The 23,203-nt window shown below is 34.7% G+C and overlaps 3 protein-coding genes and 1 long non-coding RNA gene across 6 annotated transcripts in view; 2 read left to right on the forward strand and 2 right to left on the reverse strand.

Moving 5' to 3' along the window:
• LOC117989342 (inositol-tetrakisphosphate 1-kinase-like) overlaps window positions 1-23,203 on the forward strand; it is a 218,837-nt gene that overhangs the window by 77,816 nt on the left and 117,818 nt on the right. The window lies entirely within an intron of this gene.
• LOC138403397 (uncharacterized) lies at window positions 2,125-5,328 on the reverse strand. Of its 2 annotated transcripts, none has more exons than XR_011237655.1 (2): window positions 3,546-5,328; window positions 2,125-2,268 (listed from the first exon to the last, which is right to left on the reverse strand). It is a non-coding gene; the product is annotated as an uncharacterized lncRNA (long non-coding RNA). The 2 variants fall into 2 exon arrangements; XR_011237654.1 differs by having other exon boundaries at window positions 3,542-5,328.
• Window positions 5,925-18,369, forward strand: LOC117989294 (ribokinase-like). 2 transcript variants are annotated; one of them, XM_069503962.1, is made up of 6 exons: window positions 5,925-6,169; window positions 8,839-8,971; window positions 9,060-9,344; window positions 9,454-9,575; window positions 15,098-15,252; window positions 15,394-15,562. In XM_069503962.1, the coding sequence occupies exons 1-6, from the start codon at window positions 6,108-6,110 to the stop codon at window positions 15,426-15,428; spliced, it is 792 nt and encodes a 263-aa protein (XP_069360063.1). In that variant the 5' UTR covers window positions 5,925-6,107; the 3' UTR covers window positions 15,429-15,562. The 2 variants fall into 2 exon arrangements, with proteins under 2 accessions (XP_069360063.1, XP_034832520.1); XM_034976629.2 differs by having other exon boundaries at window positions 5,926-6,169; window positions 15,098-15,248; window positions 15,394-18,369.
• On the reverse strand, window positions 15,658-21,891 carry LOC117989291 (beclin-1-like protein A). Its single transcript, XM_069503958.1, has one exon. It carries the CDS (start codon window positions 21,598-21,600, stop codon window positions 20,176-20,178), a length of 1,425 nt encoding a protein of 474 aa, XP_069360059.1. The 5' UTR covers window positions 21,601-21,891; the 3' UTR covers window positions 15,658-20,175.

The following is a 23,203-nucleotide window of genomic DNA, read 5'->3' on the forward strand; positions in this document are numbered from 1 at the left end:
CTGACGACCTTAAATCGTTTGACATTCAAAATGTGCAATGACCACCTTGATAGGCACTCCACCTGTCTTGTGAATCGTGGTAGATAATACCTAGACCATCTGTAAGTAGATATAATTCCCGCAAATTGCTATTGCGCTGGAACCATGTCTCATTAACGTCAACCGAAATAAAAATATAAGTACCTATGGTACCTACCATCAGCTCAAAACATCAGTCTATACTCTAGTGCTGACGTCACTAAAATGTCGGCCACGCGCATTAGCAATTTGCGTGACTTATGTGCGGTTTTGGATGCAGAAAGACGATATCGGATCGTATAGGTACCTAACTAGTCGTAGAGTGTAAAATTCAAATTAAAATATCATTGACTTGTACCTAGGTATATTACGAAGATATAAACGGATAAAATTACAGCTCATGCTGGGATATCTACCTAGGTAGGTAGGTACCTACTCAATATGATAGAGGTGCAAGTTCAAAAGTGTGGTGGAACCATGGTGGAAAACAGTGTGGATAAACCAAAGAATTGGGATGTAGGTACCTACTATAACTAAAAAACTCGTGGAGTTAAGGAGCTTATAGCACAGATAAAGCAGAGAAAAAATACCATAGAATCTTATCTCCTCTAGATGTGGCTGTTATATTTTTCCTGTATAGGTAGGTATTATTATACTCTTTGGCTCACTTTGGCTATATTTGTAGGTCGCGCCAAAATCTTAAATGACGCGTTTTTGGCGGGAAACGCGAAGTAGGTACGCTTTTTAATTGAAAATTGTTAAAAATATAGTTTTTGAGTGTAAATAGTACATTATTTTGTAAATAGTTTTCGTTAAACTGTGGTACAATGCCGTTAGATAGTGACGGCTGTGATTTGGAACCAGCAGCGGGCAAAAAGAGGAAGAAAATGCAAAAGGAGAAACCCTCTGAAAGTGATGGTGCAAAATACAAACCATTTATAAAACCAGGGTATCGCCGGGCGTACGGCGATACTAGTACCAATTCAGAATTCCCTGTATACGTAGAAAGCACAGAAGATATCAAACTAGGAAACAAAAATCCCCTAGTGGTATCCAAATATTTTAAACAAGTAAAAGGTGTAAGTGAAAGTAGGCGCATAAACGCTACTAAAATTATGCTTGTCTTCAAACAAGCGACAGCGGCTAATGACTTTTTGAAGCACGAGTGCCTTTCAGTTTATAAACTTCGAGCGTTCATCCCGGCGTCCTCTGTGGAAAGGGTAGGGGTGGTTAGGTTATTCCAAAAGAATCTAGCAATCAGGAACTATTCAATAAACTCTCCTCGGAAAGTGAAGTAATAGGTGTAAAGAGATTTTTGAAAAAAGTGGGAGAGGAGCTAATTCCTCTCTCCACTATCAGTGTAATTTTCAGCGGTACTAGTCTACCGCAGTATATTTATTTGGACAACTGGAGATACAAAGTTTTCACTTATGTTCCTCCTTTGATGCAATGTTTTAAATGTATGAAATTTAACCATTATGGGAAAATTTGTAAAAATCAGCAAATATGCTCACGGTGCGCTGGTGAGCACCATTACAAGGACTGCACGACGGATACACTGAAGTGCAGCAATTGTGGGGGTGCGCATCTTGCAATATCAAAAACGTGTCCTGTAAAGGCAGCGAGAATGGAGAGGAACAAAAAAGAAACCTACTCAAAAGTAGTTCAAATAAGTAGTGCGAGTTTCCCTCCACTCCCAAAGCCTCAGAGCCCTCAGACATATGAAAAAACCAAACTACATACTCACAGCCTAAGCAAACTACACAGACAAAGACAGAAATTTCACACAATGATATTGTAAATAACTCTAAGCTTTTAGGAGCCATAGTAAACACTTTGGTTACAATAGGGAACTCTAATAATATTAAGACTACTAATCAAATCAAAGAAACATTTTTAGAACATTTAAGTAAAATATAATGGATTCTCACCTAACTATTGTGCAGCATAATATCCAAAGTATTAACAATAAGAAACCCTTGGTTAAAACATTTTTGGAACAACATAATATTGATATTTTGCTATTAAATGAGACCTGGCAAAAAAATACAAGTAATCCTATTAGATTTTCAGGATATAATTTTGTAGGAAAAAATGCAAATAATGAACATGGTGGAGTAGGCATTTTATTAAAAAATACATTAAAATATAAAATATTGCCAACACAATTTTATCAAGATGTCCAGTCCATAGCAATTTCTCTAGAAACTAATATAGGTTCCGTGTCGATTCTATGTGTTTATTGTCCACCTAAAAATAAAAATAACAATTATTGTAGAATTAATAAACTTAAAAATATTATTGCTAGCTTACCAAAACCTTGTATAGTCTCAGGAGATTTTAACGCGCATCATATTGCTTTTGGGTGCAATTGTACAAATTCAAGAGGCAAAACATTGTTTGAAATTTTTGATGAACATGACCTATGCCTGTTAAACACAGGTGTATCTACTACAGTACAAAGACCTAATGCAAATAGCTCTGCTATTGATGTGACAGGGGTGAGTCCCGTACTAGCACCTCTATGTGAATGGTCAGTAGGTGACGATCCTTTGGGTAGTTACCACTATCCAACATTTACAAAATTAAGCCTAGTTCCATCTAAATATTCTGTCAATGACAAAGTAGAGAAATTTCTATTTCATAAAGCAGATTGGACCAAATATTATGCAAAATCAGAGGAGTACTTTAAAGGTATATCTTTTGATGAAAAAGATCCTTCACAGTCGTATGATAAGTTCTGTGAAGTTTTAAATACTCTTAGAAAAGAATTCGTTCCTTATGTAAAAATTGAAGGTCCTAGACTTTTTAAAACTCCTGCTCCTTGGTGGGATGAAAACTGTGAAGTTGCTGTTAAAAATTCGAGAGAAGCTTTACAGTTATATAAAAGAAATGGGTTGATGGAAAATTACATTAATTATAAACAATTGGATGCACAAAAAAAATTAATAATTAAGGATGCTAAGAAAAATAGTTGGTACAAGTTATGTTCAACATTCAATAGATATACTCCTATTACTCGAGTATGGAATTATATGAAAATGTTTAAACGTATTAAAAACCCACCACAGCATAAAAATGATGTATGGATTCCCGATTTTATTTCAAAATTTAAACATGATAACAATAACACAACGTTAAATACCTCTGTTTTCGAATTTAATAATGATTCTGACAAGCATATGTTACTTTTAAAGCCTTTCACTTTTGCAGAATTTAATATAGCACTTAAATCAAGAAAAAACTACACCCGGCTTAGATAACATTCCATATATAATGATTAAAAAATTGCATAAATTAGGTCAATTAGCTTTACTTGATATATTTAATAGGCTATGGGATAATCAATGTGTTCCAGAGAGTTGGAAGATCCAATGTATAGTACCGATTTTAAAACCTGATAAATCTTCATCTGATTGTAATTCATACAGACCAATATCTCTAACATCATGCATAGGAAAATTATTTGAACAAATGCTGAAACTGAGATTAGATTATTTTACAGAAAAAAATAAATTATTACCTACATTCCAATACGGTTTCCGAAAAGGAAGAAGTGCTAATGAGAGTTTGACATCATTTGTATCGGATTTAAGAAGCTGTAAGTTATCAAAAGATGCTGCAGTATGTGTATTTTTGGATATAGAAGGTGCTTATGATAATGTTGATTTAAACCAGATTATTACTTCTCTTCATGAAATTGGCATTCCTGGAAAAATGTTAAAATGGCTATCAAATTTTTTAAATAACAGAAAGTTTTATGTTAAGTATAATAATATACTTCATGGACCTAACTCAACAAGTAAAGGCCTTATGCAAGGTGCATCATTATCTCCAATTTTATACAATTTATATACCTCTCAAATTGAGAAATATGTAACAACAAAGGATGTAAAAATTTTACAATTTGCAGATGACTTGTTATTATATAGTGTAAATAAAAATGTAGAAATAGCTGTAAATAATGTTAATTCAGCATTGACTCAGGTGCAAAATTATTACCAAAACACTTTAAAATTAAGTATTAATACCTCTAAAAGTTCATGCATGGTATTTGGTGGACCAGTAGATGTAAACATTAAATATAATAACTTAGATGTTCCAATTGTAAGAAATAAGAAGTTCTTAGGAGTAATTTTTGATACAAAACTAAAATTCGATGCTCACATTAACTACATTTGTAAAAATGCATTAAAAAGCATTAATCTTATTAGATGTTTAGCTGGTACATTTTGGGGTTCAGATCCCAAAGTTTTGACTTTGTTGTACAATAGTATGGTTAGAAGTCATTTTGATTATAGTTGTCTTGCGTATATGCAAACTAATCCATCGTTGTTGAAAAAATTGGATGTCATTCAAAATATAGGTTTGAGAATAATAAGTGGAGCAATGCGGTCTACACCTATTAATTCAATGGAAGTAGAAACATGTATCCCTCCTTTGCCGGTGAGACGTGTTTATTTGGCTGAAAAGTTTTGTTTGAAGCAACTATTCGCTAACTCTAACTTGGTAAACAAATTATTACTTCCACAGGATTTATTAAAAGTTACTGAAGCATCAATTGAAACTCTACAACCTACAGCGGAAGCACTTCTTTCCGGTAAAGGACCTACTATGTCAATGATTATGACTTATATGCATAGTATTGCTAGTAAGATAAATGTGAATGACGTTTGGCCTATGTATGATTGCCACTATGATGTAATAAACCTCGAAAATAGAATACACATCACTGATATTAAATCCAATTTAGACTTCCTATTGTTCATTGAAGAAAATTGTAAAAATCATTATAGGATATATTCGGATGGTTCTAAAAATGAGAACTTTGTAAGTTCTGCTTTTTATGATTCACAGTTAAAAAAATGTAGATCATATAAATTAAACTCTGACTGCAGTGTGTTTACTGCTGAATGCGTGGCCCTGTTCAAGGCATTGGAATATATCAAAGAAGAATTAATGTTTAAAATTAATAACTATGTTTTAATAACAGACTCGAAAAGTGTTCTTTTAGCTATAAATAATTTTAATTTTAGTAATTATAAATTAGTTTATATTATTTTCCAAATTAAAAATGTACTACTTAATTTAAAACAAAGGGGAATTAATATAGAATTTGTTTGGGTACCCTCCCACAGAGGCATAACAGGAAATGAAGTCGTTGATTCTGCTACAAGAAAAAGTAATTTTTATGAAGATTGTTCAAGTAGCATCAAGGTGCCATTTACGGATTTATGCAATACAATTAAAATAAGACAAAAGAAATTGTGGAGTGAAGTGTGGGATGTGACTAATAAAAATAAAGGAAAATGGTATGCGGAAATACAAAAGGAAATACCAATACAACCATGGTATTTCAAAACGAAGTGTGAATCTAGAAAATTTACATCATTAATGAATAGACTGAGATTTGGTCACTGTCTGGTGCCAACACACCTGAATAAAATAAAAATACTAAACAGTAAAAAATGCAACTATTGTGATTATGAGGAGGCTGATGTTAATCATATGATACTCAAATGTCCAGCTTTTGGCATACAAAGACTTATATTAGCCAGTGATCTAAACACTATAAATATGGAACAAAAACAAAAAATTGATTTTCCCCGCCATGTAAAGGACTTGTTGTGTAAAACGTCATATTTTAAGTCTATTTTTAATTATATAAGTAATACTATAAATAAAGTGTAAACACGTTAGACTAATTAGTTATAAGCAATTTTGTATTTTTAGAATAATATTTAGTTATAAGCAATTTTGTATTTTAGAATTTGTAAATTTTTGAAAGGCCTTAAAGGACTGTTATCCAGGGCCGTAAAAAAAATTAAAAAAAAAAAAAAAAAAATAATTTGTAGGTATTGGTCGGTACCTACGGCCCGTGCTGCCGCTTTTATCGCCTTTGAATGCTATGAGCACGTAGGTTTACGGTCTCTTAATCTAATCATACCGAGTATTCTCTGATCATAACCTACGCAGTCTGAATTTTACAAGCCGCTTTCGTTTCTCTTTGAAAATATCTAGCGTGTGTTTTCATTGTTCACCGACATAATTTTATTTCTGTTAAGTATCTACCTGACTACCTAATTACAATGCAACCCGAGAGTCAGCCAAGAATTTTAGTCATAGGATCTTGTAGCATAGATTTTACAACGTATGTACCTAGTTTTTATTAAATACTTACTTAATACTGGGTGGTTATTCTAAGAATAAGTAGGTACCTAACTATCATGGTGCATGTTTTGCACATTTACACCATCTATTTACAAAAGTTGTTTATAAAAAACAGAGCAGGTAGACCGCACCTACTCTGTGCATGTTTTGACCTATTTCACTTTGGGCGGCTCCCATGCGTGGCTGTTATTTGTGTCGTACACGTTCACTTTTTGCTATACCTAGGTAAATAAAAGGTAACTAGGTGTAGCATCATGTTCGCTGGAACATACTAATAACCTTATTTGTAGTTTAAAATAGGCATTAATTCGGCCTTGAACAGTTCTATTAATTAAGGCCGGTACATACTACAACGATTTATCGTAGCGATTTGACTGCGCAGTCTGTTTGTGCAGTTTTATCGAACATGTAGACGAAAATTGGCGCAAGCGATCGGAGGCAGTTACAAAATCTGTTCGATAAATCGTCTATCGCGTTTGCACAGTTTTATGGAAGTCGGAGCAATCGTTCAATTCGTTCTAAGAGCTTGCTGTGCTGTAAGCGGACGCGTACACACACGTCGAAAATTGTCCCAACAAGATTGTAGCCGAGTCCGTGAGCTAGGTTTTGGAAGAGTTTGTCCAGTGTTATAGAGATGAAGTTTGCTTGTGTAAATTATCGCGTTCGCAATAAGAACAATACTGCCTACTACAGGTTAATTGATAAGTATACTGACCCTAATGCCAACAGGAAGATTATTGTGAGGTAAAGTAATAGGTACCTATGTGGAGTTCTCACGAGAAGAAACTCAAGATCAAGAGTCAGAAAAGATTTAAATAAAAGTCCCTGAATCCGGAGCATCGATTGTATCGATAAAGTGTAGGTCCTACTCTTTTTGCACAAAATAAGCAAGGCTACCGCAAGTGCGTCATCGTCTTCTGTCGTTTCTCGTCTGAGTTTTTGTGAAGAACTGGCGACCTACACAGATGTCGTAGACGTGTGGAGTGGACACAATGTGAACGTCCGATTAACTGCACCAACGGATTGCGCAGTCAAATTGCTGCGATACATTGTTGTCATGTGTACCAGCCATTAGATTTTTCATTTTAGCATCCTTTCTTTTGTTTCTGACGAATTTTCTTATTTCAAACAAAGCAGGAAGGTAGGCAACATTTCTAATAGGTAGGTACCTACCTATGTTATAGTGAATGTGATAAACTGGACTGATTTCAAATTGGCTGGTTAAAGAAAAAAAAATCATCAGATATTTTTTTAGGATCATTTTTACCTAGGTATCTACCTACTATATATTAGTTTTTTAGGATACACGACTGAGTTAGGTAAATACCTAATATTGTTGTAAGTAAATCATTTTGGGTGAATGTAAACGTAAGATGTCAGTTATGACCTGTCTACGATAAAAATAGTGTATAGTAACTACCTACTAACTTATCAGCGTACCTATAACCATTTTATCCATTTTTTTTCCAGCCACTTTCATGTTATCTTCAGACTACCATTTATGTCTGCCCAGAAACTTTGCCTGGTTGACCCTATCCATTTCTTTAATATATATTTTATTCTTTTATCTTAAAATTCTCCCTATATAAAAGATACCTTTTATTTTGCCAATCTATTCTGGAATATTTCTTCTAGTAGTTCTAGTATCTACTACATAAAAATAGTTTAGGTGACAAAGGGTCTCGTTGTCTGGCTCCTTTTTCTGCTTACACTTTTGAGTAGATGTATCATAGCCAGTTGGTAATATTAGGTGTGTATATATTTTTGGTCAAAGCATATGAAATGCTTCCAGTGCTTTCTATTTTGAGTTGTGTTTTACGTTGTCGAATGCTTTTGATTCACTTCCCATATTGTTTGGTATAAATGCGAATAGTGTTCGTTTGCTCCTTTATCACGCCGCAACGGATCGATCTGATTTTCTACATGGACCTATGAAGACCAGAGTGTGATAGCTTCTTTTATCTTGATGAATCAAAGAACTACCACGGGATGTTTCAAAACCTAAATCAAAGCGAACGAAGTCATGAGCATCAGAGAGGTAGTTGTTTATAAATATTGAACCTAGTTTTTGGTTGTACCTATTCTGTATATTTTCCAATAATTAAAACTTGTCCCAATTCTTGGACTTTTTCTGATTTTAATTTCTCTATAGGTTTGATTATTATCTCATGTTGTCATGGTGTCATGATTTCCGTCTGTTTGTGTAGTATTGAAGGTAACTTTATCCTTAGAGGAAACTACTGGTATTTTCTTATTAAGTTCTTTATAGAATTCCGTAGCATGAATTATGATGCCATTTATAGTTTTTGTTTCTCTTTCTCTAGTTTTTATTTTCTGGATCCAATTTGATGTGTTGTAAGTTCTTTATAATGCCCGTTTTGAACTTCTGAATCGTAGTAAGTTACTTTCCATAATCATATTTTTGTGTTTGTCGTAGTCTTTCTTAATAGTTTTGTTTGTTAATTTGAACAGATTCATGAGTTCCCTTTTGCTCATTTTTTTTATTGCAAAACAATTTCTCTGTGCGTTTGTTTATTAGTTTTATTGTGTCATCATTAAATATTTTCTATTCTATCTATTAAATTTATAGCAGGGTTCCGTGAATTATAAAGATATTTCTGGTACAGATCTTTAAATGAATATTTCCAGATATTCTCCAAGACTTCCTATACCTGGCGAAACGCTCATTGGTAATAAGTTTACAACAAGTTTTGGAGGGAAAGGTGCTAATCAAAGTGTTGCTGCAGCGAAAACAGGTGGCAATGTCCAAATAATTTGTAGAGTAAGTACCTACATGTGTAAATTTTTAGGTAGGTATCATATTTACTTAATTCCAAAGTGGCGTTACTTATCTATTTATTTTCTTAAAGGTAGGCGATGACCAATGGGGTGAGAAATATAAAGAACATTTAAGAACCGTAGGAGTTGATGTTACTTATGCTCAGGTGGCAAAAGGCACTACTACTGGTATTGCTCAAATATCAGTAGCTGATAATGGAGAGAACCAAATTGTTATAGTTCCGGGTGCTAATAATCATCTTAGCAAATCTGATTTAGACAATGCTAAGGAATTGATAAAGAAAGCAGACGTACTTATCGGGCAACTAGAAACTCCATATGAAACCACTTTAGAAGCATTTAAAGTAAATGACGGAGTGAGTGTTTTAAAGTCAAACCATTTATTTAAATTGGGTATTTGTTAAAGTATTTCAATTTATTACTAGGTAGGTAGGTATATATAATAAACAGTTAAATTACTTTCAGATTAAATTGCTAAATGCTGCTCCTGCTAGAGAACATATTGAAGAGATTCTACCTTTTTGTACAATTTTGTGTGTAAACGAACCTGAAGCTTCGTTACTTGTTCATTTTGATGTCGATGTTTCGTAAGTACCTGTAGGCGTGTCAATGTTATAATAGGTTTTACTGTCATAGATTCCGTGAAAAGAAACGTTGCATGAAGGAAGCTTTACTCTGTGAAAAGAAGCCATCTTGGATTAGCCGGCAGAGTTGGATTTTGACAGACACGCGTAGGTTGTCTGATTCAGAATTCACTCTAGCCTTTTTATTAGAATTCAGATTAGCTTAGGTAATTCGAGATAGGTAGCTTTTGGCGTGAATAATAATGATCGTGATATTTTATTCTGTGATTGTGATAATGTAGAATGTTTGTGTTAAATCGTAACCTTAAAGTAATTCTAACCTTTAATGCTATCCGGTGACTTTGTCTGCAAAGCACTATTAATAATGTTCGCGTAGTTGTTAGACGAATATGGAATATTAATTATATTGGTGAATATTAGAGTAATTCGTGAGTTAACGGTTGGCTCAGTGGATAGATTATTATAATGACATCTGTTAAGGTTATTTCTGCAAACGCTAGTAATTTAGAGTGTAATTGGAGATATACCGGCAGTTGAGATAATAATTAGTTTAAAGTGATAGTTTAGTGTGATAGTAATTTGCAGTTAACTTTGATAGTACCCGCTTTAGAAACGTATAACCCGTTTGTTTAAGAATCATTGATGACTCTTGTGTAGGGTAGACACTACCCTACACAAGAGGTAGGGTAATCAGACAATGAGTTTCCCATTAGATCGAATAGCTTGCATTCTGGTGGTTTCGAGGAAACCGGGCACGAGCTGGCGATCCCTTGAGTGGGATTCGCGTAGGTATAGTGTGGCGATTGCATACCTGGATGAATAGTGTTCGAGGCGCCGTAGCGCACGATGCTATGGCATTCGGTATGTAGACGCGCATAGAGTGGATAAGGTAGAGCTATTGTGATATTGCGAGTTAGTAAAGAGGAGTCAATAATATGATCTGGTTTAGATAGTGATTGTCAATGCAATGATTATTTTAAGAGTGTTCATGAAGTTAAGATTGATGATTGAGCTAGTCGCCACGCGAGTTTCTTGCTGGCTCTTCTCGCGGTAGGCTGTAGCATTCCGAACCAGTGGTAGATTGTCTTTAGATGATCAGATAAAGAAATGGCTAGTGATTTGATTCAGAGGTTGCAATAGCAATTGTGCCCTAATCACATGATATGATGATGCTATGATGATGATGTTGAGATTAGGTTAGAGTGAGGTGAGGGGTCGCTGTGAGGGGTGGTTGGAGGCGACCTAGGTAGGGTTAGGTTAGGTTTACCTCGTTACCTTGCGTTGATAGTTTCCCTGTGCTATACGTGAGAGTTTCCATGATAATAATTGAGGATAGTCCATGTAATTTGATAACACAAGAATATCGTTAGTTCACATATGCGGCCTGGTTCATTTTAAGAAAGTAAATCCCGACTCATCCAATAGGTTGTTTAAAGTGCTGAGAACTAATTGTAAAGATCATTGATTAAAGTACCTAGTGGTTAATTACTACGTTCTGATACGTTCTGATGTCGGCTGAGGATTAATAATAATAATTATCGGTCATTCTCCTTCCTATTTCTGATGTACGTGCCTAGCGCCTACATCAGAAGTGGGATGAGCACATGCCCACATTTTTGAAAGTTATGCCCACAGTTTTGCAAATAATGCCCACATTAGCCTGGTTTATAAAAGGATAAAGTTACGAGAAAAGATGATATTAATTTGTTTAAAGAAGAAGAAAAGTTTTCCAATTTTAATACCCACAATTAGGCTTTGTTGTAAAAGTTGCAGAAAAAGATTTCGGGGTTTTATCTGAGAGTTAAAAGATCCTTAATATTTCGGATTGGACTCTCACTGCCTCTGAACGTGAAGAGTAGTAAATGGTGTGTGAAATGATGCTTTGTGTAAACCCCGTGATGCAGTGCATGTTGGTATCTATCTGGTATGGAATACTGGCAAGTGTGGTGTAGTTGATCGCAGGACTGGCCTATGCGAGTCAATGTTCTGAATCAGACTACGGTTTGACTATCATTGACAATGTTGACTGTGGTGTAGTTGATTGAGGGACTGGCCTATGCGGGTCGATGTTCCGGATCAAACTACAGTTTGACTATGACAATGATTATGACTTTGATGGTGAACTGGGTGGCAAGTGAATAGTCTAAACTCTAACACCCTTATTAATAAAAAAATGCTTACTTCAAGCATTATCCTAAGCTACACTTGGACTAGTTACTTCCAGGACCAACGTAGTATTAACAACGTTATTAATAAATATGGAGCTACCTGGATTTAACAATGCCAGCCTTCGGGATGAAAGCGTGCACGTGTGGCTGCCCCTTTTATTAAAAAGTGAAAAGAGAGAGTCAGCGAACGAACTGAATGCTGTGTGTGACAGTGACAGACGATTTCTCTACCTGGACCTATAACTATCGACAGTATTTTGGGTTCGACTTGACTTCACAGCGAGTTCACAGCTGATAGCTTGCACCGCCATTTTTGTTTTGCAATTTTAACCGGCTTTCCAAAAGGAGAAGGTACTCAATTCGGCGCGTTTTTGTAAACCGATTTCTCCGAGGTTTCTGACCGATTTGCATAGTTTTTTTTAATTAGTAGAGGAAGTTCGCGAGACGTTACCATAAAAATGTTTGGATCCAACTATTTAATCCTGACGCTGCAAGAGTGCTGCGCTCCTAAGCCATGGGACTTTGGAAAGTATTGGTGGCAATTACTTAATTTATTACCCAGAAAATGTTTCAGTTTCACTTCATATTATCAATGAAATAATCTGAATTGATCTTGTAGATCACTTCGTTTGTGGCAGCGTGTGAACTTACGACATTCCACACTGATGGATGAGACGCTGACGGGATGTGTCCGGTCTGCTTCAGTATGTTGTTAGTTGACGTAATGGACAGATGTGACATTGAGATCATGACTAAATGGATGACCTTTAAATTGTGAAACATCAGGGACTCTCGGTCCATGTGTGTGCTTGTGTGTTGTGGGACTTGGTTGAAGGAACACACTGCTTGCAGATGTTATGTTATAGTAAGTTCATGAGTCTATCCTGGTAAGGAAGTGTCCTTCCAGATGTTATGAGTCTATCCTGGTAAGGAAGTGTCCTTCCAGATGTTATGGAGTTTATCCTGGTGGGAGTGTCGTCCGGGGCAGACTCGTAAGAGTTGGTTGAGGGGACACACTTCTTCCAGATGGTGTGAGTTTATCCTGGTAAGAGTGTCGTCCGGGCCAGACTCGCAAGAGTTGGTTGAGGGGACACACTTCTTCCAGATGTGGAGTCTATCCTGGTAAGAGAGTGTCGTCCGGGCCAGACTCGCAAGAGTTGGTTGAGGGGACACACTTCTTCCAGATGTTGTGGAGTCTATCCTGGTAAGAGAGTGTCGTCCGGGCCAGACTCGCAAGAGTTGGTTGAGGGGACACACTTCTTCCAGATGTTGTGGAGTCTAGCCTGGCTGGAAGGATGCACTCGCTCAGTCCAGATGATGTTCGACCCTGGTTGAGGTGTATCATTCGGGCCGCACCTGAAGAGGTCGGTTGAAGGGATGCACGCGCTTGCTCCATATGTGTTAGATGAATGGACAGTGTCGTCCGTGCCAGATTCTTATGGGTTGCTTGAAGAGATGTGCTCGTCTTGTCCAGGTTGCACGCTTTTGTTGTGACATGCGTTGGTGACATGTTATGGTTGCGACATGCTATGGTTGCGAAGTAATTTGGTTGTGACATGCTTTGGTTGTGTTATGCATGCTTTATAATATGTAGTTTTAGTGCTTGTGCTGATCGTCAGGATGGACGAGCGGATGTTCTGACGATTGGAAATTGTTTGTGCTTGATACTTACTAGCTCCCGTGGACGGTCGCATGTCAGAATGGCCGTGTAGGCGTGTCAATGTTATAATAGGTTTTACTGTCATAGATTCCGTGAAAAGAAACGTTGCATGAAGGAAGCTTTACTCTGTGAAAAGAAGCCATCTTGGATTAGCCGGCAGAGTTGGATTTTGACAGACACGCGTAGGTTGTCTGATTCAGAATTCACTCTAGCCTTTTTATTAGAATTCAGATTAGCTTAGGTAATTCGAGATAGGTAGCTTTTGGCGTGAATAATAATGATCGTGATATTTTATTCTGTGATTGTGATAATGTAGAATGTTTGTGTTAAATCGTAACCTTAAAGTAATTCTAACCTTTAATGCTATCCGGTGACTTTGTCTGCAAAGCACTATTAATAATGTTCGCGTAGTTGTTAGACGAATATGGAATATTAATTATATTGGTGAATATTAGAGTAATTCGTGAGTTAACGGTTGGCTCAGTGGATAGATTATTATAATGACATCTGTTAAGGTTATTTCTGCAAACGCTAGTAATTTAGAGTGTAATTGGAGATATACCGGCAGTTGAGATAATAATTAGTTTAAAGTGATAGTTTAGTGTGATAGTAATTTGCAGTTAACTTTGATAGTACCCGCTTTAGAAACGTATAACCCGTTTGTTTAAGAATCATTGATGACTTTTGTGTAGGGTAGACACTACCCTACACAAGAGGTAGGGTAATCAGACAATGAGTTTCCCATTAGATCGAATAGCTTGCATTCTGGTGGTTTCGAGGAAACCGGGCACGAGCTGGCGATCCCTTGAGTGGGATTCGCGTAGGTATAGTGTGGCGATTGCATACCTGGATGAATAGTGTTCGAGGCGCCGTAGCGCACGATGCTATGGCATTCGGTATGTAGACGCGCATAGAGTGGATAAGGTAGAGCTATTGTGATATTGCGAGTTAGTAAAGAGGAGTCAATAATATGATCTGGTTTAGATAGTGATTGTCAATGCAATGATTATTTTAAGAGTGTTCATGAAGTTAAGATTGATGATTGAGCTAGTCGCCACGCGAGTTTCTTGCTGGCTCTTCTCGCGGTAGGCTGTAGCATTCCGAACCAGTGGTAGATTGTCTTTAGATGATCAGATAAAGAAATGGCTAGTGATTTGATTCAGAGGTTGCAATAGCAATTGTGCCCTAATCACATGATATGATGATGCTATGATGATGATGTTGAGATTAGGTTAGAGTGAGGTGAGGGGTCGCTGTGAGGGGTGGTTGGAGGCGACCTAGGTAGGGTTAGGTTAGGTTTACCTCGTTACCTTGCGTTGATAGTTTCCCTGTGCTATACGTGAGAGTTTCCATGATAATAATTGAGGATAGTCCATGTAATTTGATAACACAAGAATATCGTTAGTTCACATATGCGGCCTGGTTCATTTTAAGAAAGTAAATCCCGACTCATCCAATAGGTTGTTTAAAGTGCTGAGAACTAATTGTAAAGATCATTGATTAAAGTACCTAGTGGTTAATTACTACGTTCTGATACGTTCTGATGTCGGCTGAGGATTAATAATAATAATTATCGGTCATTCTCCTTCCTATTTCTGATGTACGTGCCTAGCGCCTACATACCTAATAATAATATAATTGTTTACAAATAAATATCTTATTTGCAAACTATACATACTGACAATCATTGTTTTCAGCAATATTAAAAAAGCGCTTAATATATTATTAGAAAGCGGATGCAACACTGCTATAATTACATTAGGAGATAAAGGTGCAGCTTACTCCTTGAAAAATAGTGGGGAATGTATTCATGTTTTCAGCAATCAAGTGACAGCAGTAGATACAACAGTAAGTATGACGTGATACTAATAATATGTAGTTACTAACTAGTTACGCTTGTAAACTAATTTGTAAATTTTACGTCTTAGGTAAAATTTTGCATGCAAAGACTCTACATAGTTATATAGGTACTGAAAAGTTATTTCTATTACAGGGAGCTGGGGACGCTTTTGTCGGCGCTTTAGCTAGTTTTCTTGTAAATTTCAAGAATCAACCACTACATCAACTAATTGGTGCCGCTTGTGAATATGCTTCATTGACCGTAACAACAGAAGGAACACAAACAAGTTATCCTGAAAAATACATTCCATTTACTAGAAAATATGATTATGCGACTCTTTGAATTATTTTGATAATAACTTTTTGATAATAATAACTATATAGCTGAAGTGATATTAATGGGATTGGAAATAAAACATTTATGTACTCATCTTAATGGTCTATATTTAAGCATTGTTTTTAAATTTAAGAAACATACAATACAAGACGTGTATCTTTAAGGTTTACAGTAGATATACTTAACAGACGCAAGATAAAAATAAATGAAATGAATAAGGTGCTGATAATAATACCTTACCTACTATAATAAACTAGCCTAACTTAATATAATAACTATTAGTGATTACATTCTGTTCTCACTAATTAAATTACACTTATTGTCAGTTCATCGTAATATAACGCGTAATATGTTTGCAACATTGCAAATCATATAATAATAAATCCTACGTTCTAAGGAATAAAGCAAACAAAGCAATGGTGCCAATATTACTCACACGTTAAGTTACGATGAACGGATAATACCTACTTTAAGACTGACAATATAAAAACAATATTACTGGTTTTCTTTAACTCATATTATAATAATAATTATTATTAATGATAAACCATTCAGTTAGTCAACACTAATATTCTACGGCCATTCTAATCGCCCTTTGAACAAAAGTCATTAGGTCTCGAATAACTAGGTACCTACAGGCTACATTTGAAAATATAAAAGTTTTTTTTACTCTCTTTCTAGTTATATACTTTTAAACACATCTTAATACCTATTACCTTACATATTATTATAAATGTTATAACAATATAAAATATACTTATTGCAACTAGTATATTTCCCAATATTACCATAAAAGCAAAGATTAAAGTAATAGGTTCTTGTTCAGTAATCATCAGAACAAATAGGTAAGCTACTAAGCTTTTGGTACATGTTTGGTACCTACTCTTTGGGTATCTTAATAAAATGTCTATTTTTACAAGTGTTTATCTCAATTGCTAACTTTATATTATTATAATTTACGTTTATTTACCGTAATTTTTACGTAAACCCTAAATCGTACGAGGGTTGAATGTGCCCTTTTATGAAATGCGTAATTAAATAGTTGGACTGCGACATTGAACTTTTACATTCTCGAGTGGAGTAAAATAAACGCATGCAATGGATTCAGAGTTCCAATCGAACGGAAGGGGATAGGTGGGTGCATCATTGTAATGTAATCCCGACCAAGTTCGTCATTTTATGTTTGAAATTCGGAAAAACATAGTTTTCGCTACCAAATTCAAAACTACCCACAGTACACACCATTCTGATATTATAACGATGCGGTGTCGGTCGATAGATCGATGGATGCGGATATGCCTCGGCCGTAGAAGCGCACCCATAACGGCCGCGTTTTAAACGTATAAGACTATTAATAGCTATTGCCGATAGAACGATGTGTTCTCAATGATGTTTCGGTTAAGCTCCTAAACACAATATATTAAGGACAGTTTTACTGAATATTTTAAACACGGGTTGGTTGTCATGCCACGGTTTAGTTGTTTTTGTGGGTAGTTTTGGATTTTTATCTATAAATCAGAATGAGTCAAATCTTTCTGTAATTTAAATTAACCATAGACTAAACTTATCTACGATAAGCAGAAATGTCTTGAAATGACATAGGTACCTACCTATTATCAAAACTCTATATTATCTATGGTGTATAAATAAAAATGTTACCAGTTTTAGATTTATCTGAATAATGAAAATAGTGTAACAGAACAATCGAACAATCCATTTATTTTGCTGTGTAAACCATAGAACCTTTTTTTTGCAGGCGTGTACAATTTCATAGCTAAAATAGAATTTTATGTATTATCGCAACATTGCATTAACAATTTTATACTCTTTATATATTATCTTATTTTTAGGTACAAGGCCCGCAAATTGCTACTGCGCGTGGCCGCCATTTTAGTGACGTCAGCACTTGCCTGAAGTTTCGAGCTGATGTGGGTATATTTTTATTTTGGCTGACGTCAAAAGACATCGTTTCGATGTTAATGAGATATGGTTCCAGCGCAATAGCAATTTGCGGGACTTATTTTTATGTTATTTTTATTAAAAGTTTTATATCGAGACCTTAAAGGTAATATTATTATGTTCTTGGTTATTATATTTAATTAAATGATACCACGAAATGTCTATTGTTAGTAAATTGCAACATTTTTTTTTAATGAATTATACATAACATGGTCTGATTATATTAAATTTTAGACCTTTATTGATAAAAATATATGGCAACTCAAACCATAGACCTACATAGCTGACGTTTGCATTTTTTAAGGTTGTAGAGGGTTTTCTCTTTGGATTGTAGTATGTCTGCACTGCAGCAACTTCTTTCAGGGAAAAAATTAAACTTCAGTTTTGCAGAATCAAGCTGCTCGATTGCGGTAGAGTGACAGCTACAATGTCACGATCGCAATCGCCTCTGATTGGTTGACGCTCGCTCAGTATTGACTACAATGCATTGTTGCAACAAGAATCGCACAAATTCAGCCAATCAAAACAATTGAGATTGTAATAATGATTGATGCAGGTTTTGCGAAATCGAACTACTGGGCTGTTTTCTTAAGTCGGAGCAACAACATGCGACAAGCTACAAATGGAAATATTTGAGTCTACTTGAGTAAAATTGTGTTCGTCCGTCTGTCACAGCCTTATAACTTCTGAATTACTGAACGTAATACGATATTTACACCAAGCGAGAAAAATCTAAAATTAGATAAAAAGATATATGCTTATTAGCAATAAGCAATCAAAAATGTTAATTTCAGTTTATAAAATTATATAATAAATCTTTTAATACATATTAAAGATTTCATTTTTATCTGTTATACAAAATATTCTAAGCGCACGAAGCTGATGACGCCATGATGAATTCCGACTGGGACGTCACATGGATTGAAGTTATTGTATATTTCACTAAGAAAACACCGTTGCTTACCAGTCCATGTGTCGTCATGACAGCTCATGAACCTAAAAAGATGGTGGGTAGCGTTTTGGCAGCGAAATTTGAAATGCATAATTTAAATGCATCTTTATTGCACTTATCGATCGAATAAAATTTTTGGTAGTTTATTAAAATTTTAGGATCCAATTAAGACACTTTTCAAAAAAGGGTAAAATACCCTATTACTTCTTCGACTCTATATTACGTCAAAATCGGCTACAAATCGATGTGGGCAATGTTGGCTGAAAGTCCAGATTACTTTGCCCGCCATGAAAGTAAAAAAAATTGGTTTAAAATTTTCGAATTTGCTTATAAATTGCATTTTGGGTCATCATTTTTATCATTGAGTGGCAAAATTGGCTAGTTTGACTTTGACGGTACCTAACTATACCATTTAGGACGTCTTATTTAGGAAGGTGGAATAAGCCCTTTAGTTAATTTTTGCTGAGTGCTTGCCTACCTCCGCAAAATCTGAAACCTACTTTATTGTCGGTATCGGATCGGTAAGTACAGATGCAGGTGTTTCAAGTGTCTACTCCTGCGATATCAGAATGGCAGCTTTTGGACTGGGGATTGACATTAGGAAAAATTCAACAAAGTACCTATAGGAATAGTCCTATACTTTGCTGTTGCATAATGCTTTGGAAACACTTCTATTGGTAGGTATCGTGGTAGTAGCCAGTACAAAAGTAGCCAGATCAAATTTAAGGATAAGGTCCTGTTTCACAACTTCTAGATAAATTTGTTTAACGAATAAATTTGACATTATGACAGTATTTGTATTTGGAATCTGTCAATATATCAAATGTATCCTTTGAAGTTTATCTGGAGGTTGTGAAACAGGCCCTAAATGTTTGCAAAATTCATGGTCACCCGACTAGTAAAGGCCTGGACAGACAAATCACGACAGACGTCACACGCAAACAGATCACGCCGACAAGCCTTTTTAGGAATTAAAGTAGGAACTGTATGAATAAAATCGGCTCTCACACGCATTTGCTGTGCAGACACTTTTGCGAACAATTCCTTGTAATTTACAATATGTAATTGCATCTTTAGAAGTTGCATTGGCCAGGCAGCTGTAGCTCTGCGGGTTGGCTGACCAAGTCTTTATTATTTTGATCCCCAATTAAATAGCTAGTTTAGAACTCTAATAGTACCTAGGAGGTATTATACTGATTTTATTAATATAACTAAAATAATTATTTGCGATTGATATAACCACATTTACATTAAATTTAATTTTGGAATAAACTAAATAATATTATCTTATACTTATTTTATTTTAATTTAAAAAACAAAATATATTGTTAGCACGAATGTTATGTATAAGGAAAAAGAAATTATTCTAATTAGATTTTTTTATGGATCAATCTTACAAAACGTAAACGGCGTAGTTAAAATATTTGACACAAATGTATATTTTCCATGTATTTACTATTAATAAAATATTCTGAAATTTACATTTTGGTTTTCTATAATGGAAATTTATAATGGAATTTCTATACTGTTATATCAATAACAAACAAATATTTCAATGTTTCATCAACTTTTACCAAAACAAAATGTAGGCTGTTCCTACACATCACTTAAATAAAATTGATTTTTGTCAAGTCAACTTGTTCTTTACATTACACATTGTTTTTATACCTATGTAGTTATGCAAGCAACTAATATAAAACATATAAACTTGTTAAGTTAGTTTCATTCACTATTTGTAATAGAACCTGTAAGTCGTCCAAGTTTGAAATATATTTGGGAGCACCTAAAAATTCAACAGATTTATCTTCTAACTCTATGGAATATTTCAAATTTCTAGGACATGTAACCGACTTAATACACTTCCCATCAACTACTTTTTTGAATATCACATGTGTAGCATCTTCCAATTTTAATGAGGAATGAAAATTTACATTACTTTGTATGCCATTTTTGGTTATAATTTCATCACAGTTTTGGTTATTTGTATTATCTTTATTATTTTTCTCAATTGAATTACTATTTTCAGAAGTGAATTTAGATTGTAACTGCGGGTTTGGTAAGTGTTCTTCGATTCCCTTTTGAAGTGTTTCATCTAATATTGAGGGACTGTGAGGATTATCAAAGTCAGTCGTGTTCTGGAGGTTCGTAGCTGACTCAGTATTGGAGCTGAACTGAACAACATCAGCAATTAGTTTATTGACTTCTGTATTATCAACTGACATTTTATTGCTATCAGTCTTACCAAGCAGCATGGCTTCTACATCATTTGATTCCAAGTTATCTTTGAACTCTAAGCTATTGTTTTGATCTTTAGGTTCAGAATTATTTTCTGGTGTGTTGTCATTGAGGATATCCATTATTGATGGGAATTCATCCACTTTATTCTCAGAAACCTCGTATTTGTGTGATTTATCTATAGGTTTCTCATTATACATGAGGTCCTCAAGTTCGGCAGCTATTCGATCATATACTTTATCATTTTTGGGCTCATCTGTTTTTGGAAAATAGTCTATACACCATTCCTCAGACGGCAATATACCATTGTTTACCTTTGGTAACAAATCTAATAGAGTGAACTCACAATTATTAATGCTGTTGTTATTATGCTTACAAGTAGGATCATTAAATATTATAGCATATTGTTTTCCATTCGAGTTAATGTTATGATAGTTGATACTTTTATTTTGAACTGAATTTGTGTCCTTTAAGACATTAATTTCTTTCAATATATTAGTACTTGCTTGCCGAGTAAGAGGTGATGCAACCTTGTTAATGTTAGCGTTTCTTCTTGTCTTGATTAAATCTTTTGCTGGATGTGGATTATAAGCTTTCCTGTGAAACTGAACCATGCCATTTTCATTGCTTTTTAATCTAGTATTCAAAACTGGCGTCACCGTTTTGTTGGTTGGTGGTGTCTTCTGAACCTTAGGTGATGAACTACTTTCATACTGGATTTTCACTTTTGTGAATTTACCTAGGATTTTGGCAAAGTCCATTCGCGTCACCACCACTGAACACTCACGGCATTTGCCTTCTTTATACAAACGTTCTATATTTCTGGTCATTTTAAAACTTCTTCCCCTCTTACCCTCCCGTCGTCTGTATGAAATCATATTGATAATTTATGAGAAATAAACACAAATTTTCGCAACTGATAGCAGCTTATGCGGGAGTAGACGAAGACTCTACACATTTCCCGCGCAGTCGTTTTCACCGATACGACAGTACAATTATTTTGCTACTATTCGCACAAATAAAATATTAACCACATTTCATGTTAAGAGAATTATTTAAACACAGGAAAGAACTAAGTATCTCAATGAAAATAACGTAAATATGTAATAAACTCAAAACGTTACACAGAGCCCAGGACAGCCAGTTCAAGCTCAAACCATGCAAACATGGCGTCTTGCTAGTGTTGTGCTGTCCTGACGTTTCATGTCTTATCGATAAAGTTAAAACGATAGCAACAGCCGATTTATTGTTTTGACGAATTAAATTTCTTATGCATGAATTTAATAGATGGCTGAAATTCCAAACGTTTTGAATACATAAATGCATAAATTTTCGAAAGGATTTGCTATAATATTTGCTCTGTGTCAACTGTCATGTCAAAAGTAGGTCCTGTATAGTCCGTACAAAATGAGAATTCACACGCCATTTTAGCTCTATCAACTATTATGTCAAAAGTGCGATCCCCCATAAATGGACTACAATCATTTACTTTTGTAGAAATCTTTATTGCACACACTAAAATGTATAAATCATACTTTTGACATGACAATTGACACAAAAGTTACAACAGTCTTGAATGTGAAATCTAATAATTGTGATTATAATACACAGAATAGAAATCACACAGTTAGTACATATCAATGAAAACATATAATATTTTTTATTTAAAAATTATGTGACTAACTATGTTATTATTGATGTAACTAGTTCAGTTTAAAATCCTATGTGCCTATGCAAATTCTTCTGCAATATAAATCTGCATAGCAGAAAACAGGATTATTGCATGGAGTTATGATAATCAGTCAGAAAATATTATGTTAATCTATATTATTTTTGATTATTATTCTATCATCTAAAATCTATACAGGGTTATAGGAAAATAGGACACGATCCCGTTAAGAGATTATAGTACAGGCTATCAAACGACCCCTAAAGTGCTTATGCAAAAGTGTATCGTTTTCGAGTTATTAATTTTTTATTTTTTTCTAGGTAAAGGGTTGTTTACCACTTTAAAAATTAATATAAAATGGGAACAATGTAAGTATTTTATCACATTTTTTTATTTCTTGCTAGTAACTACATATCCTTGTTAATAATAAACAGTTATAAAACAAGAAAAATCTTCAAGCATTTTAAAATTACAGTCCAAAAACTGTACAAGTTTTCGATTTTTAAATTTAATTCTTTGAATAACTAGCAAATTTTCTGTAAAAATTACTATGGCACTTATCCTGCGGATTATTTTAAAAACATCTACGTTTTGTTAGCTATCTATTGGTACATAAGAATTACAGAAACAATCATAAAGTCAAGAAAAAATTACACAACAAAGAGACCAGGTAGAACATTCTAACAAATGTTATTGCCAAAGAATTAAATCAGAATCAATATAAAAACGAGTTTAATGCAAAATCGTTGAAGAATATTTATCAATGAGGTCAAAAGGTAAAATAAAATCAGTGCGAGTCGGGCTCACACACG

Source organism: Maniola hyperantus, chromosome 16 (genome assembly GCF_902806685.2).
Source record: "Maniola hyperantus chromosome 16, iAphHyp1.2, whole genome shotgun sequence".
In the NCBI taxonomy this organism is placed as follows: domain Eukaryota; kingdom Metazoa; phylum Arthropoda; class Insecta; order Lepidoptera; family Nymphalidae; genus Maniola; species Maniola hyperantus.

What these genes read in the sequence shown, in the direction of transcription:
- LOC117989294 (XM_034976629.2), top strand. Translation starts at nt 6,108, where the DNA reads ATGCAACCCGAGAGTCAGCCAAGAATTTTAGTCATAGGATCTTGTAGC. An exon ending in TGTAGCATAGATTTTACAAC is followed by an intron (nt 6,170 to 8,838) that starts GTATGTACCTAG and finishes GAATATTTCCAG; the next exon opens with ATATTCTCCAAGACTTCCTA. An exon ending in CATTTAAAGTAAATGACGGA is followed by an intron (nt 9,345 to 9,453) that starts GTGAGTGTTTTA and finishes AATTACTTTCAG; the next exon opens with ATTAAATTGCTAAATGCTGC.
- LOC117989291 (XM_069503958.1), bottom strand. Translation starts at nt 21,600, where the DNA reads ATGATTTCATACAGACGACGGGAGGGTAAGAGGGGAAGAAGTTTTAAA.